Source organism: Hippocampus bargibanti, linkage group LG17 (assembly GCF_051943395.1).
Source record: "Hippocampus bargibanti isolate YZ-2025 linkage group LG17, ASM5194339v1, whole genome shotgun sequence".
Lineage (NCBI taxonomy): Eukaryota > Metazoa > Chordata > Actinopteri > Syngnathiformes > Syngnathidae > Hippocampus > Hippocampus bargibanti.
Window position 1 is genome coordinate 2708119 of NC_142750.1, and position 15633 is coordinate 2723751.

The 15633-nt window shown below is 41.0% G+C and overlaps 1 protein-coding gene across 2 annotated transcripts in view; it reads right to left on the reverse strand.

The window, feature by feature from the left end:
• pvalb6 (parvalbumin 6) overlaps positions 1-15633 on the reverse strand; it is a 25645-nt gene continuing 10012 nt past the window's right edge. For both annotated transcript variants that reach the window (XM_089019474.1, XM_089019473.1), the window contains exons 2-5: positions 1541-1615; positions 1325-1457; positions 1133-1242; positions 1-199 (exon numbers count right to left, since the gene is read on the reverse strand). In XM_089019474.1, coding sequence (XP_088875600.1) covers positions 174-199; positions 1133-1242; positions 1325-1457; positions 1541-1601 — 330 coding nt within the window. In that variant the 5' untranslated portion in view covers positions 1602-1615 and the 3' untranslated portion in view covers positions 1-173. The remainder of the gene's footprint in view (positions 200-1132; positions 1243-1324; positions 1458-1540; positions 1616-15633) is intronic.

A 15633-nucleotide genomic window follows, 5' to 3' on the forward strand; every position in this document is an offset into this window, starting at 1 on the left:
GTGTGTGTGTGTGTGTGTGTGTGTGTGTGTGTGTGTGTATGAGTCAGTGTACACGCATTTGTGTGTTTGGGTGTTGGAGCTTTATTGTGCAGTCAAAAGGATGGAGGCCATAAGGGTGAGGATGCGGCGATGGTCAGGAGGTCTTTTCGGGTCAATTCAATCTTCACAGGTAGCTATTCTTTCACAAGGGTGGTAAACTCTGCATGAGAGAAAGGGAGGTAGGGGGGGGGTGTTGGTAGTCAGTGTCTGTACTGCGACATTCATTTCTAAAAATGTATGCTCCGGTCAAGCCTTTGTGAGTGAAAATGCTTCTAACGACTCAAAAAGATTATTTCTACTTCTATTATATCAGCTCGACCTCTTCACCCCCCTTCAAAAATCCAAACATCTTCACTGTTGAGTAGCGTCCGTCAAGTTGACAGCATTGTGTTGGTTTTTTTTTTGTGTGTGTGTACCTTAATGACAACCGCCATCCCCAATTTATTTAAAGGACAACCGATCCCATTTTTTTTGTTTCCTGACTGACATCAGAAAAATGTTTTATAGCATCTAAAATACCCAAAACACGCAGGCTGATATTTTTAGACAAATGCAAAATGCCAGTAAAAATGACTTAAAGTGTCCCAAAACTGCCAAAAAATGAGCTCGGAACTGGCGATATTCAGAAAGTCCCGCCCCCTTGTTTGTGACATCACTATTGGTCACACACTGCCTTGCTCCAGAATCAAAACAATGGCTTCAGAGAGTTCAGATTCGGAGCAGATGCTTTATTGTTACTCATTCAGTTATGAATATGATTCAGATAGTTCCGAAGAGGAAAGCATAAATGTTTGGAATCGATTAAAGAAGTCCTTCTGTATCAATTCGAGCCCCAAGTCATATTTTCATTTCTCGAATAAAAATTTGGGAATGGCGCTCCGTAATATTTTCAATTCCCGAATAAAAATTCGGGAATGGCGCTCCGTAATATTTTCAATTCCCGAATAAAAATTCGGGAATGGCGCTCGCTCTGTCATATTTTCAATTCCCAAATAAAAATTTGGCAATGGACCTCTATGTCATATTTTCAATTCCCGAATAAAAATTCGGGAATGGCAGTGAATTAGTTAATTTATCGACGAACGTAGTTTACCTTCAACTCCGATCTTTCCATCGCCATCCTTGTCCGCCGCGTGTAAAAATATTTTGGTTTCCTTATCCGTCAGGTCCCTGCCATCTTTGGCAAAGCCCTTCAGGACAAATCTAACCAGATAAGAACACGAACCAAAATCAAGCTTCATTCCCGTTACTCTCTTTTCATGTTTTTTTTTTTCCGTCGTCTTACTTAAGCTCCTCCTCTTCGATGTAGCCGCTGTTGTCGGCATCCAGCACCGTGAAGACCTTCTTCACGTCGTCGGGAGACTTGTTCTTCAGACCAATCATGTCAAAAAACTTCTTATGGTCAAATGAGTCGGCCACTAAAAATATGAAGCACAGTCAAGCAAACGCTGGCTTGTAAATTGAACAACTTGTAAGATGTGTTTTTTTGTCTGTAAATTACCTGCAAATGCATCGAGTGCTTTCTTGATGTTGTCAACGTTGAGGATGCTGTTCATTGTCATTGTGGCTATTTTAGCTGTTGGCGAAAAGAGAAAAGGGGACGGAAAATGTGAGCGAGTGTCAGAAAAGTTTGTTCGGACACTGTGAACAAAAGGCTCGAATACAGGAAGGAATCTTCTTTTACTTCAGACAAGCTATTTATTGAGTACAGCGATACCTCGGTTTACGAACCTCCTGGCTTACGAACGTTTTGGTTTATGACACTGGACCCTCCGCACCCTGCCCACCACCTTTTCCAACTACTCCCCTCAGGCAGGCGCTACCGATCCATGCGCACCAAATCCAGCAGACATTTAAACAGCTTCTTCCCCCAAGCCATTAACTCTTTGAACTCTTTCAACAGTAACCAAAATGGAACTGTATAGTGCCACTTAGCAGTTTTTTTTGACGACGATACTAGTGCAGCGTGTTCTACCGGAAACAAATTCCTTGTGTGTTCTACATACTTGGCAATAAAGATGATTCTGATTCTGATTCTGATGAACTTCTATTCTGTTTATTCTCTATCTCTATTCTGTTTATTCTCTGTTACCGGGGTTAAAATGGAGTCCACGACGGACCAAATGTGGACATTAAAAAAAAATCCAATGACTGTAAAGTGGCCTTGAGAGTTTTGAAAGGCACTTCGGAAATAAATGTATTATTATTGTTATACGGAATGACACTGGTGACATGAACGGAACAGGAAACGGGCGCGTGCGAGATGAGCCCTGATGAATTAGGCGAGGAAATAAGTGACGGTTAGAGTGATGAATCGAGATGAACGCGAACAAGGCGGGAATGGTCGAAACAAGGAAAATATCAGTCAAGTGAAGAAGGACAGATGGCGGCCGGCACCTTCGACGTGCGTGCGGCATTTTATTTGTGTATTCTCGTCGAGCTGCTGTAGATAAAAGCGGGTCAGAGGAGGAGCCGCAGGCCAAGTCAGCAGGGATTAAACAGACCATCTGAGTCTTCAGCTGTCTATGAAATACCTAGTGAGACTTTGCCAGATCAGTTCTGATGACATATAAAAGTCTTTTTCCATTTAAAGGACAACCGACACCAATTTTTTGTTTCCTAAATTCATGGACGAACTATAATTAACATCAGCCTGTATTTCAGGTATTTTTAGGCCAGCAGAGAAGGCTTTGCAGGTCTTGACGGTCAACCACTGTTGTAATCACATTCTTATTCTATTCAAAGACCCAGTGGAGATGAGATCATTTTTTCCAGAGTAGCATCTGTGTAGATCTTCTTGAATTTTGAAGGTGACCCCCATTTGACGCTCTTTGTGGTCTTCTACCCTTTTTTTTTAAATCACTGCAGGTGATATTTGAGAGCTTCTTGAGGCCTGCACTGTTGTCTGCTTCAGTGATACCCCACACTCCCGCATGTGGATCAATAATGAACAGTACTTAACTGGCGTTCAATCTTTTATTATTACTAGCCTCCGTTTGTGACGTGTAGCAGAAAAGCGTCGCGGGGGGGGGGGGGGGTTGGAGAACAAACAATTCACTTTGAAATGAAGAGGCTAAGATTGACTCGGTGAGAGAACGTAAGCCACTGAGCTGCCAGCGGAAGCGAGTCAAGTCAATTGTTATTCATTTACAGTCAGCGGACTGCGTCAAGATGCATTATGGGCCATCCGTTGAGCGTCTTTGCACGTCTTCGATGGCATAAACTTCCAAATGAGGTTCGAATTGTTATTTAGTGACGTTTGAAAAGAAGGCGTTCAGCGTGAGACTCAAATTATTATTTTTTTTCTATCGTGGATATCCGTCGAATATAAATGAATACAGCGGGCTGTGATTTCCTGTGTGCTTGCCAGATAATTTATTGAAGCACCTTTAAATTGTGTAATATCTGCACAATCCAACTTCAAATGAGGCGATCAAATGCAATGACGGCAGTAGCGGGCCGTGCACTTCAACCCTAGGCCTTCAGTAGTGTTATGTCTGAATCAAGTCCTTGTAACTTTACGTCACTTATAAATAAACGACTAATAGGAATAGAGGTACATGCAATCCAATTTTTATTATTATCAGAATCAGAATCATCTTTATTGCCAAGTATGTAGAACACACAAGGAATTTGTTTCCGGTCGAACATGCTGCACTAGTATCTTCATCAAAAAAATTGCACTATACAGTTCCATTTGGGCTACTGTTCAAAGAGTTAATGGCTTGGGGGAAGAAGCTATTTCAATGTCTGCTGGATTTGGTACGCATGGATCGGTAACGCCTGCCTGAGGGGAGTAGCTGGAAAAGGTGGTGGGCAGGGTGCGGAGGGTCCAGTATGATTTTCCGCACCCTTATTATTACAGTAAAGTCTCGTTATATCGATATTCAAGGGAGTCCGAAAAAATATCGATATAACCGGGACTATCGATATATCCGACCCTGTTTGCATGTAATTTTCTCCGTGCGTGCATAGAAATAGTATCGATATAACCGGGACTATCGATATATCCGATATCGATATAACGAGACTTTACTGTATTATTATTATTATTATTATTATTATTATTATTATTATGGTAATAATGAGAAAATGGGTAGGAAACACAGTGAAATTTGGACTCGTTTCAACCTTATTGATAGTTCAAAAGCAGCGTGTAGACTGCAAGGTTAAAATATCTGATCCCCAGAGCTCTTTGAGACATTTTATGCAAAAAGCTATCAATTCCCTCAAGTCATCAACGACCATCACAAAGGTAAATAAAACGACTTTATTATACTGTACCGTTTATTTCTTTAATTACAATACCACAGCACATTTATTATACATAAAATAAGGTATATTTTGTGTCGTTTCAAGGCTTATTTAGTAGGAAATTATTTTTTATGGTTTCCTATGGGAAATAACGTTTGGAATACACACTTTTCACCTTAAATGCACTTTCTGGAACCAATTAAGTTCGTAAGCCAAGGTATCACTGTATTCTGCAATGTTACGTTTACATTTTATAATTTATGTCCAAGGTGTTGTATAATTCAACGTTGCATAATCAAATCACATTGCCGATTTTTTTTTTCTCGGTTAAATGATGCTCATCTCATGCAATGAAAAGAAAAAAAGAGGAAAATAATCATATATATATATATATATATATATATATATATATATATATATATATATATATATATATATATATATATATATATATATATATATAGCTATATAATAGCTTCCGTATTTGCGGCGTCGTAAAGTTGCGCATTGATGAGATTCGTCTGTGTAAGCTCTCAGTCGTACAGGAGTGGTCCATCGATGAGAAGGTTTCTTCAGCCGTCATCTGTACAAAAGTGAAGGTTTCGGACGTTTCGCCTCCTATCCAAGAGACTTCGTCAGCGAACTAAAGTCTGACTGGTCGTATCGGCCCCATTTATATATCCCTAATGTCCAGACCTAGTGGCGCCGGACACAGCTATGATAGGTCCCTACTCTCAGGTTGGGGGGGGCGCGGGACCCCCCCCTGTGGCCCCACTGATTGTTCCTACATTCCTGACCGGAAATCCTTCATTAAACCGGTCGGGTGGTGTGAGGTTCAATTTGGATCGTTCATACAATAGCCTGCTCAGGCAAAACAGGTTAGGCAACTTTCGCAATGCTGATGAGGGTCGTTATGCTGATGAGGTGATACCGGGGGGAGTGGGGGTAATAGGCCAATCGTTAGTCAGGAATGTAGGAACAATCAGTGGGGCCACAGGGGGGGGTCCCGCGCCCCCCCCAACCTGAGAGTAGGGACCTATCATAGCTGTGTCTGGCGCCACTAGGTCTGGACATTAGGGATATATAAATGGGGCCGATACGACCAGTCAGACTTTAGTTCGCTGACGAAGTCTCTTGGATAGGAGGCGAAACGTCCGAAACCTTCACTTTTGTACAGATGACGGCTGAAGAAACCTTCTCATTGATGAGATTCATTTGCAAAATCGACATAAGAATGAAAACAAGGCCAGTGCGGAGACTACCTGACGTATTTGCATGTAATATGAGCAAACAAATTAAAGATGCAGATGCTTTTGTAAGCCCCGTTAAAAAGTCATCAATATTTCATAATGAGTGTCCATCTCATTAAATGTATCATTCGAAACGTATCCCCCCGCCCCCTTTGTGAATAGACATAATGGACTACATACGCTGAGCTCGTAAAACAGTCTCATTTTTATTTTTTATTGACGACGGGCAAATCAACAAGTTTAATTTCTTCAACATTTTTTTTTTTGAGGGGGGGAGGGGGGTGTTAGCATGTTTGGTTAGCCCGGGGGCACAGCTGTTCCAGCGTCGTCAATCTCATTAGTTGTAATTAAAATGTGACCTTGAAATAAATCACAAGTACGACCCGGGACACTACCTCTTCTCATTTTGCAAACAAACGTTTGCTATCGGGAAGTCATTACCTGGTCGAGATGCTCCTTCTCTCTATCTAAAATTTGATCTTATTCTATGGAGGAGCCAGTTCAGGAAGTTTAACACTGGCTTTGCTCTTTTATTTGGTGTAGCCTATTTATCAACCGCCGCCCACCCTTGTGCTTTATTTTTATTTTTTTTATCTCACTGCATTTCAAATGCTCACTTCTACAAACATTGAAGATATTTGCTGAAGGGACTTACAGCTAAGTATTAGCAAGCCAATTTGGTTAGGTTCAATTTGGATCGTTCCTACAACAGACTTCTTAGCCAACATAGGCTTAGTTATGCTGATGAGGTGATACCAGAGCAAATGGGGCAATCATGCCAGTCGTAGACCTCGTAATCAGGCAGGACAATAGAAGTAATCAGTGTAGATGCAGGGAGTAGTCCTCTGCTCCCCTCAACCTGAGAGCAGGGACCAATCATAGCAGAGAGTCTTGCACGGCCACGTCTGGACAGTAGGGATATATATAGGGTCAAAACTACCAGCATAAAAACATTTTAGTTCGCTGACGAAGCATCTTGGATAAGAAGCGAAACATCCGACACCTTCAAAGAAGTACAGATGACGGCTGAAGAAACCTTCTCATCGATATTAGCTAGCCAGTTACAGGGATATAGCATTACCTACGACATCCGTTGTCTGATTTTCGAAGCTTGTCTTAAGGAAGATGTAGTGACGCTAACTGGACCCTGATGCGAATCAGCTTTCTAAGTATCAAATAACGTTTGGGATAAGCTGTTATTTGGTGTAATTGTGATGAGCGGTTAGCTGGCTAGCTAGTTAACCGCTCATCTGGCTAGCTAGCTAGTGACAAACCAGTGGCGGGCCTTGGATTTCATCGCTAGGCCTTCAGTAGTGCTACGTCTGAATCAATCCAGACTGTAAAAACGCTGGTGTGATTTATGACAAGTACACTAGAGGGTAGCATTAGCTAGGAAATAACTGACCGACCTTTATTAATGATGTCCATTTTTTTCTTGAAAAGTCTGTCTTGAAAATGGCTTTAACAGTAAATCTCCAACCCATATCTATTTTTCTTCTCCTCCATCAGCCAAACCCGCTATTAAATCAACACAAAAATATATTAGCTTATGCAGTTCACTACCAATACAGTGTGCTAGCTCTGGCCAGTATGCGCTTATCACGAGCGGCTTGTGATTGGAATTATTTCATAAGAATTCATGGACAAAATATAATTAGTCCGTAATTCAGATATATTTAGGCCAGCAGAGAAGGCTTTGCAGGCCATGACGGTCCGCCACTGCGACAAACTAAGAAGGCATTCGTTTTCACTTGACAGTAGCGCCCCCTTGAGGGTGTGTTCACCGATGTTGCTGAGCCTCATTTGTATGTTTTTCGTGTCTCCGCCCAAACTAATTAAACAATCGCTATTACTGATCATCAAACGTTGGCGCCACTCTCATCAGCCAGGATTGTTTTGTGATGCCCATCCTTGTTTTGTCCTTCCTCCTTGCTGCTATTCGATTTCTTCACCTAATCTTCTCCCCCCTCCCACTCACCCAGTGGACCTCTCTGTCCTCTAATATCCCCCTCCACAGCCCACATCAGCCCCTACCGACCAGCGCTCTCTTTTTGAAAGACCTTTGTCTGTCTCATTTCTTTCCACTTTTTTAACTTGAAGCTTTCTCTTTTCATGTATGCGTTGCTTCATAGCGTTTAGCATCTCCGGTGACATCTTCAATCCCGCCGGCGTGCTTTCTCTGTTGCGCCCGTCTATCAGAAATACGGCTTATCACACGGCTTTTGCAATTTATTGCCCCTAATTAACTTCGTATATATTTTTGCGATAGTATCTCTATCTCTTGTTTCTATTTCATAATTGTATTTTATTTATTGTATTCTATTTAGAATTGTATTTTATTTACTATTGTATCTATGCCTGTCTGTGACTGTAAAGTGTCTTTGAAAGCTTTGAAAGGCGCTTGAAATAAAATGGATTATTATTGATAGTTCAAAGGCGGAGTGTAGACTGCAAGGTTAAAATATCCCATCAATCAAGCTCCACAAATAACCCGCACAAGCCACCTGTACAATTTGAAGAGAACATACAAGCAAGGGAACCAGCTATTAATGAAGTTTGTAGTGTGTCTGCCTGCATCATGTTTGTATGTATGTATGTATGTATGTATGTATGTATGTATGTATGTATGCATGCATGCATGCATGCATGCATGCATGCATGTATGTATGCATGTATGTATGTATGTATGTATGTATGTATGTATGTATGTATGTATGTATGTATGTATGTATGTATGTATGTATGTATGTATGTATGTATGTATGTATGTATGTATGTACGTATGTATGTATGTATATATATATATACACATATACATACAGTGATATCTTGGCTTACGAACTAAATTGGTTCCCAGAAAGTGTGTGTACTGCGAAAAGTGTGTATTCCAAACATTAATTTCACATAGGAAACCATTAAAATGAGAATAATCCATTCAAATTCCTTGTGTGTTCTACATGCTTAGCAATTGGATTGGATTGTATTTGCCTTTATTAGATAAAATTCAATAAAGATGATTCCTATTCTGTTATCACTCCACCTGTCCCTCTGCCATCTGCTCCCTCGAGTTAGGATCTTCTTTCAAACGTCCGACCATTTTATTGGCACATTTGTCCAAATGAAAAAAAAAAAAAAATGGCCACCAGAGGCGTGCCTGACAAGGCGACAGCCTGATGAAGCGCTGACAGGTAATCCTGAGATAATGATCATGAAAGACGGAATATTAAAAAAAAGAAATGACAGAGGATAGATTAAAAGCGAAGAGAGTTGACGTCGACGTGGTTGGAGACACTGAGGTCAACGTCGGATTTCACCGCGGAATGCTAGATGAGGAATGAAAGAGACCACAAGGAGAAAAATGGAAGGAAAAATAAGGCATCAAATCTACATAGGCAATGAGGTCCTCTCTCAAAGCTTGGAAGACTCTTGTCCGACAAAGGGAAACTACCAGGGGAGGGACACTGAAGACAAGAGGACGTCTTTCATGGCCTCTTTGTATTTCCACATCAATGACAACATCCCATACTTCATCAGCGCCGTTGCTTTGTCGCTAAACAACATCCTCATTTGAGCCCCTCGTCGTCCTCCCTCTTCACGTCGTTTGATGATGTCGGCGTCTTCGTCGTTGTCAAAGGTGACGCGTGATGTGATTACTTGTGGGACTCCCGCGCGGGTTGTTTCAAATCAATATGGCTGTTCATTCACCCATTGATTGGCATGCTAATGGGAGATCCGCAAAACAGTCCGAGAAAACATGTTTGTCTGCTGGGGATATTAACTCATTCAATGCATCTATGTATGCTAGCAACATTTAGCCTATAGGCTAGCTAGTAAGCTATCAGACAAATTGCTAGGCTACCGTAGGTCATACGTAATGTGGTTGAAATCCAAATGTATTAGCTGTCTATTCGCTATCTATTGGCTATCTAGCTAGCTTTCTATTTATTTGAGTTATTCTGGGTTGAGTGAACACTCATTTATGGCAAACACGACCATATTTGGCACTGGTGTCCAAGTTCCAAATTATGTATTATTCCAAGCACTTTATTTAGCTATCTAGCTATATAGCTATCTGGCTATCTAGCTATCTATCTCTATCTGGCTAGCTATCTGACTATCTACCTAGCTATCTGGCCATCTAGCTATCTAGCTATCTAACTAGCCATCTCTTTCTGGCTAGCTATCTGGCTGGCTATCTACCTAGCTATCTGGCTATCTAGCTATCTACCTATCTGCTCACCCACAGAAAAACTTATCCTGTGACTGTAATGTGACTTTGAGAGTTTTGAAAAGCGCTTATAAATGGAATGTATTATTATTATTATTATTATTATTATTAAGGCCAGACAATGTGCAAATAGGTGTCCACTCCAATGCCAGGGTTTTTGTCATTTTCACTCAAATTGCAGGACCCACAGAATAGTGAGTTTAAGGACAACATAAACATTCAGTTCACCGTAAGAAACCTTAGACAGTTTTCTTTCATAAGAAAACAAATAGTTAATTCCCAAGTTATATGGGACTGGAGTTATCTGAGCTTGAAATAGTGGTGGATGTACAAAATCCAATACAATACTGTACATACATGTTGATTTATTGGATTGGATTTGTACTTTAAAAACAGCTTAAGCTGTAACAAAGCGCTTAACATGGTCAACTATCATATTATCATATACAGGAAATAAAGCAGTCACAAAGATAGTACAAAGCACCAAGGAGTAAAACTAAGAAACCAAATTGCATATCATCCAATTCTCATGATAATATGGACGATCTCAATGTCAATGTAACTTAGGAACCTTTTTTTTTTTCGGTTGCCCAAGTCCGATTGTCAATTTTCGCCATTGAGTCACTCGTTGGAGCATGAGGAGCATGAAACAGAAAGCAATGAAGTGAAATCAAAAGCCAGCGGTGGTGAGAAGCTTGCCTCAAAGGAAACCCTCACTAAATTCTCAGCCTCTTCATGGCAACAGAACAGAAAAGTAGCTGCAATGCAGTGTTTTTACTGTCATACCTCGGTTTACGAACCCCTTGGCTTACCAACTTTTCCGTTTATCAACGTTAAATGTATGAAAAATTTTACCTTGGTATACAAACTATTTTTTGGGATACACACGGAGCTGCCTCAATGAGTGATGTGTCGTTCGCTAACAAGAAAATGGCAGCCGACTGTTTTTCTCCTCTATTCCCCGCCCCCAGTCTGTGGTTAAAGCCACGTGATTGGTCAAGAACGCAGCTGTGAGGGGGGGTGGTTTAAACATTAAAGAGACAGGCAGACGACAGTGAGAGAGTCACAAAATGGCTAGAAAACAGTGAAATTACTGGACTAGTTTCAACTTTGATAGTTCAAAGGCAGAGTGTAGACTGCAAGGTTAAAATATCCCATCAATCAGGCTCCACAAACAACCCGCACAAGCCATCTGTACACTTGATGCAAAAAGCTATCAACCCAGCTTAGTTAAATGCTTAAATATGAAAATAGTAATCTGGAAGCAGTGCAATTTTCTCGCTACAGATACAGTGTGCTAGCTCTGGCCAGTATGCGCTAACACTAGCCAATCATACTTTTGCAAAAACTCTGACATTTCCAGCGTTTTACAGTAGGCCTTTGGTTACCAACTTGAAATATGATGCAATAAGCACCAGTTTCATCGACATTGATTTTTATGATCCAGGGCCTTCAGAACTGATTGTGAAGGCCTACAAGTAGATTTCCGACCCTGGTAACAAATGATGGCTGAAATGTGATTGGTTAAATGCTTAAATATGAAAATAGTAATCTGGAAGCAGTGCAATTTTCTCGCTACAGATACAGTGTGCTAGCTCTGGCCAGTATGCGCTTATCACTAGCCAATCATACTTTTGCGAAAACTCTGACATTTCCAGCGTTTTACAGCAGGCCTTTGGTTACCAACTTGAAATATGATGCAATAAGCACCAGTTTCATCGACATTGATTTTTATGCTCCAGGGCCTTCAGAAGTGATTGTGAAGGCCTACAAGTAGATTTCCGACCCTGGTAATAAATGATGGCTGAAATGTGATTGGTTAAATGCTTAAATATGAAAATAGTAATCTGGAAGCAGTGAAATTTTCTCGCTACAGATACAGTGTGCTAGCTCTGGCCAGTGTGCTAGCTCTGGCCAGTATGCCCTTATCACTAGCCAATCGTACAGAACTGATTGTGAAGGCGTACAAGTAGATTTCCGACCCTGGTAACAAATGATGACTGATATGTGATTGGTGGATGGATATTGAAAATGAGGCCGTTTTGGGGATATGGTTGTGAAGTAGCTTGGGAGAACATGCCAACGCCATAGCGAGTCCAGCTGGTGATGTGTATGCTATTTGCATTTCCAGCTTCCGGTCCAATTTTTTTTTTTTGTCATCGCAGCTTTAGAGGCTCATTTTAGATAGAAGAAAAAGCTCCATTGCCAAAAGGACACTTTTCGCACGACAGGAGAGAGAACCACAAACAAGCCACAGGCTGTCTGTCTTCTTCTACGAGCAGGAATTTTCAATTTGCTTTTTGACAGATGGAACGGCGATCCCGTGCAAGCATTTAATTTGTTTTTTATTTTTGCCTCATTCATTTTATCTCATTTCATTCTTTGTTTCCGCATCATCACATCTTTTTTTTTTTTTTTAATGCTCCTACTCCCCCGCCCTTTTTCATCGCTCCTTCTGATGTTACTGTTTCCTCTTTTGTTTGCCAAGAAAAAAAAAAGAAGGGGGGGGGGGGACGCGTCTTGGTTTTGCTTAGCTGGCTTTCATCAAGGTCATCAATTTTGTTAACCTGCCACTCCCCACTTTTGGTTTCAATAAATGGAACCATCAGCCAGTTTATGGCCTTGTTTTATCCCTCTTTTAACTCATTCACTGCCATTCACAAATTTATTCGGGAATTGAAAATATGACATCGAGCGCCATTCCCGAATTTGTTCAGGAATTGTTTTTTTTTTCATGTTTGGGTGTCGATAAAGCGCTCTGCCATGGCCTCTGGCAATGTTTTTACTCCTTCCACAAGGGGATAGCATTTCCCTTTTGCCCATGTTAGCGCTTTGTTCGCGCTTCAGCTGTTGTTAAATTGCTATATAAACCAATATGTATATATTGCATTGTCTGCTATGTAGCTTGCTATCTATTAGCTATATAGCTATCTAGCTAGCTGTCTGGCTGGCTATCTAATAGCTATCTATTAGCTAGCTAGCTAGTTTTTTTATTTATTTGAGTTATCCCGGGTTGAGTGACGCGTGTGGCTGCCGCTGCGTGGCTACCTCAGCTCACCCGCAGAAAAACTGATCCGGTGACTGTAAAGTGACCTTGAGAGTTTTGAAAGGCGCTTATAAATGAAATTTATTATTATTATTATTGTTGTTTTAAGTTGTATTATTGTTGTTGTTTTAATTGCTATTATTATTATTGTTGTTTTTTATTATTATTTTGTACAGTCGCCCTCATTTCATGCTCATATAACTCCAGATTTATATCATTTAGGAATTAACTTTTTTTCTGATGAAAGAAGAGAGTCTAAGGTTTCTAATGCTGTATGGAATGTTTTTGCGGTCTTAAAACTTAATATTCTGTGGGTCCTGATATTTGAGTGATAATGACAAAAACCCTGGCACTGGAGCGGACACATTTTTCTTCCACACTGCCTGGCAGTGAATGAGTTAATTTTTTTCATTTGTCTCCGTTGTGTGTAATTGTTTCTGTTTTTTTAATTCCTTTTCACTCAATTTGGCTGTCGGAGCTCGACGACGTCCCCCACTGAAGCTCAATCTACCAATCAATGAACCCTCTCATCTATCTGGCTTGCTTCTGCATCCAACCCACCCCCCCCCCCCCCCCTTTGGCTGCAAAAATCAAGTCCTTCTTTGTCTCGTAGACCGCCGCTCTCCATCCATTCAATCCACACACTTGTTTATTGTCCGCGAATCACTTTTTTTTTTTGTGATCTCATCAATGCCCTCTTTACCCGGGCGCATTTTGGGACCCCTCCCCTCCCCCCACCCCCTTCCTCTCACCTCTAAATCCTTGAGTCTGTGATAATTTTTTTTTTGTTTAATTCTCTATTTTTTTCCCCCATGCACTCTCTTATCTTCCTCTCCCCATTGCGCCCCCTACTTCCAATGGGATCATTTGGCAGAATCGGACAGCCTTTTATAGCCCTCGGAGCAGAGCATTGAATGATGACCACAGGAGGACACAGAGACTTATAGTTAAGCCTCCTACCAAGCCGCCCCCACCTTTTTTTTCCCTCTCTCTTTTACCAGAAACAATCTGTCATGTTTGCTCGGCCAATGCTGATCTGTGGTCACTTTATGAGACGGTAGCGTGATCCATTTGTAACGCATAGGAGGTCTTGCGCAATAGACGATCCGTATAATAATAATAATAATAATACATTAAATTTATAAGCGCCTTTCAAAACTCTCAAAGTCACTTTACAGTCACAGGATAAGTTTTTCTGTGGGTGAGCAGCGGCAGCCACACGCGCCAGCGTTCACTCAACGCGGAAGTAACTCAAATAGATAGAAAACTAGCTAATAGCCAGCTAGACAGCTAAGAGATAGAAAATAGATAGCCAGACAGATGGATAGCTAACAGCCAGCTCGATAGCTAATATATAGCCAGCCAAACAGCTAATAGATAGCAAATAGATAGCTAGATAGGTATCTAGATAGCCAGCTAGATAGCCAATATATAGCAAGCTAGATAGCCAGTTTGACAGCTAACTCTGTATCTTACACAGTGTAATGCAAGCTAATACTACTGCTACTACTACTACTTCTACTACTACTACTACTAATAATAATAAGGTTCACTTGTCCACTACAGGCTTGGATATTTGCAGAGAGCGTACTGGCGAATATTTACTGTATTTTCCGGTGTATAAGGCGCACCCAAAAGCCTTCATTTTTTTGTCAAAAGATGACCTTGCGCCTTATACGACGGTACGCCTTATATGTGACGTCATATTGAGTTACTTATAATTGGGAAACTTTTATATATTTATATATCATATGAAAAACCATTTTTCATTCATTAAAGGTGCGCCTTGTACTCCGGTGTGCCTTATACACTGGAAAATGCAGTACAATGATACCTTGGCGTACGAACTTTTCAGGCGTTTTTTGCCTTGTTCGCGAACGAGCCTGTTCTCCTAACAAGAAAATGGCTGCCGACTCATTTTTGTCCTCTGTTCCCAGTTTATTTCTTTAATTACAATACCATAGCACATTTATTATACGTAACATAAGGTATATTTTGTGTAGTTTTAAGGCTTATTTAGTAGAAAATTATGTTTTATGGGGACCTGGGAACGGATTATTCTCATTTTAATGGTTTCCTATGGGAAATTAATTTTTTGGGATACACACTTTTCGCCTTAGACACTCTGTCTGGGCACCAATTAAGTTCGTAAGCCAAAGTATCACTGTACGCTTAATGTTAAGCTAATTTACAATGGTAAATGTAATGTTGAGCTAACATGCAAGAGCAATTAGTGTCGCACACCATTATAAATTAAAATTGAATGCATGTTCCGTTCACCAATGACCTTTTGGGTGACCTCCGGGCTCATTACGCAGCACACAAGGTAGCGACTGTCGAGCCAAAAGGAAACTAAGTTTAGAATATGCTGTGTGCATGGGAATGTTGTATCAATATGCAAGGCTAGCTACCTGCTAGCATCCCTGAGCAAGCGCAGTTGAATATGATCCGAGCCAAGTGACGTCTGCAAACGGGTGTCCGCCCTCGCTCGCTCGTCTACGATCTTCTTTGCACTTTGCTGCATCAACAGAATTGCGGTCATCTAAATGATGCGCTTGACTTTGACCTGTTCCGTGCCATCAGCGGGCGGGCTGCTTCTTGCGTTTTAGTTCTTCACTTGGCAAGCCAAAGGCAGGCCCCCATGCGCAGTTTTCTGCCAATATACTGTACTCGCAAATAAGCCGAAAAATCCAACAAGATCCCAAAGCGACTTCATGTTTGGTGCCATTAACTCATTCACTGCCAGACATGCAAAAAATGTGTCCAATCCAGTGTCAGGGTTTTTGTCATTTTCACTCAAATTCCAGAACCCGCAG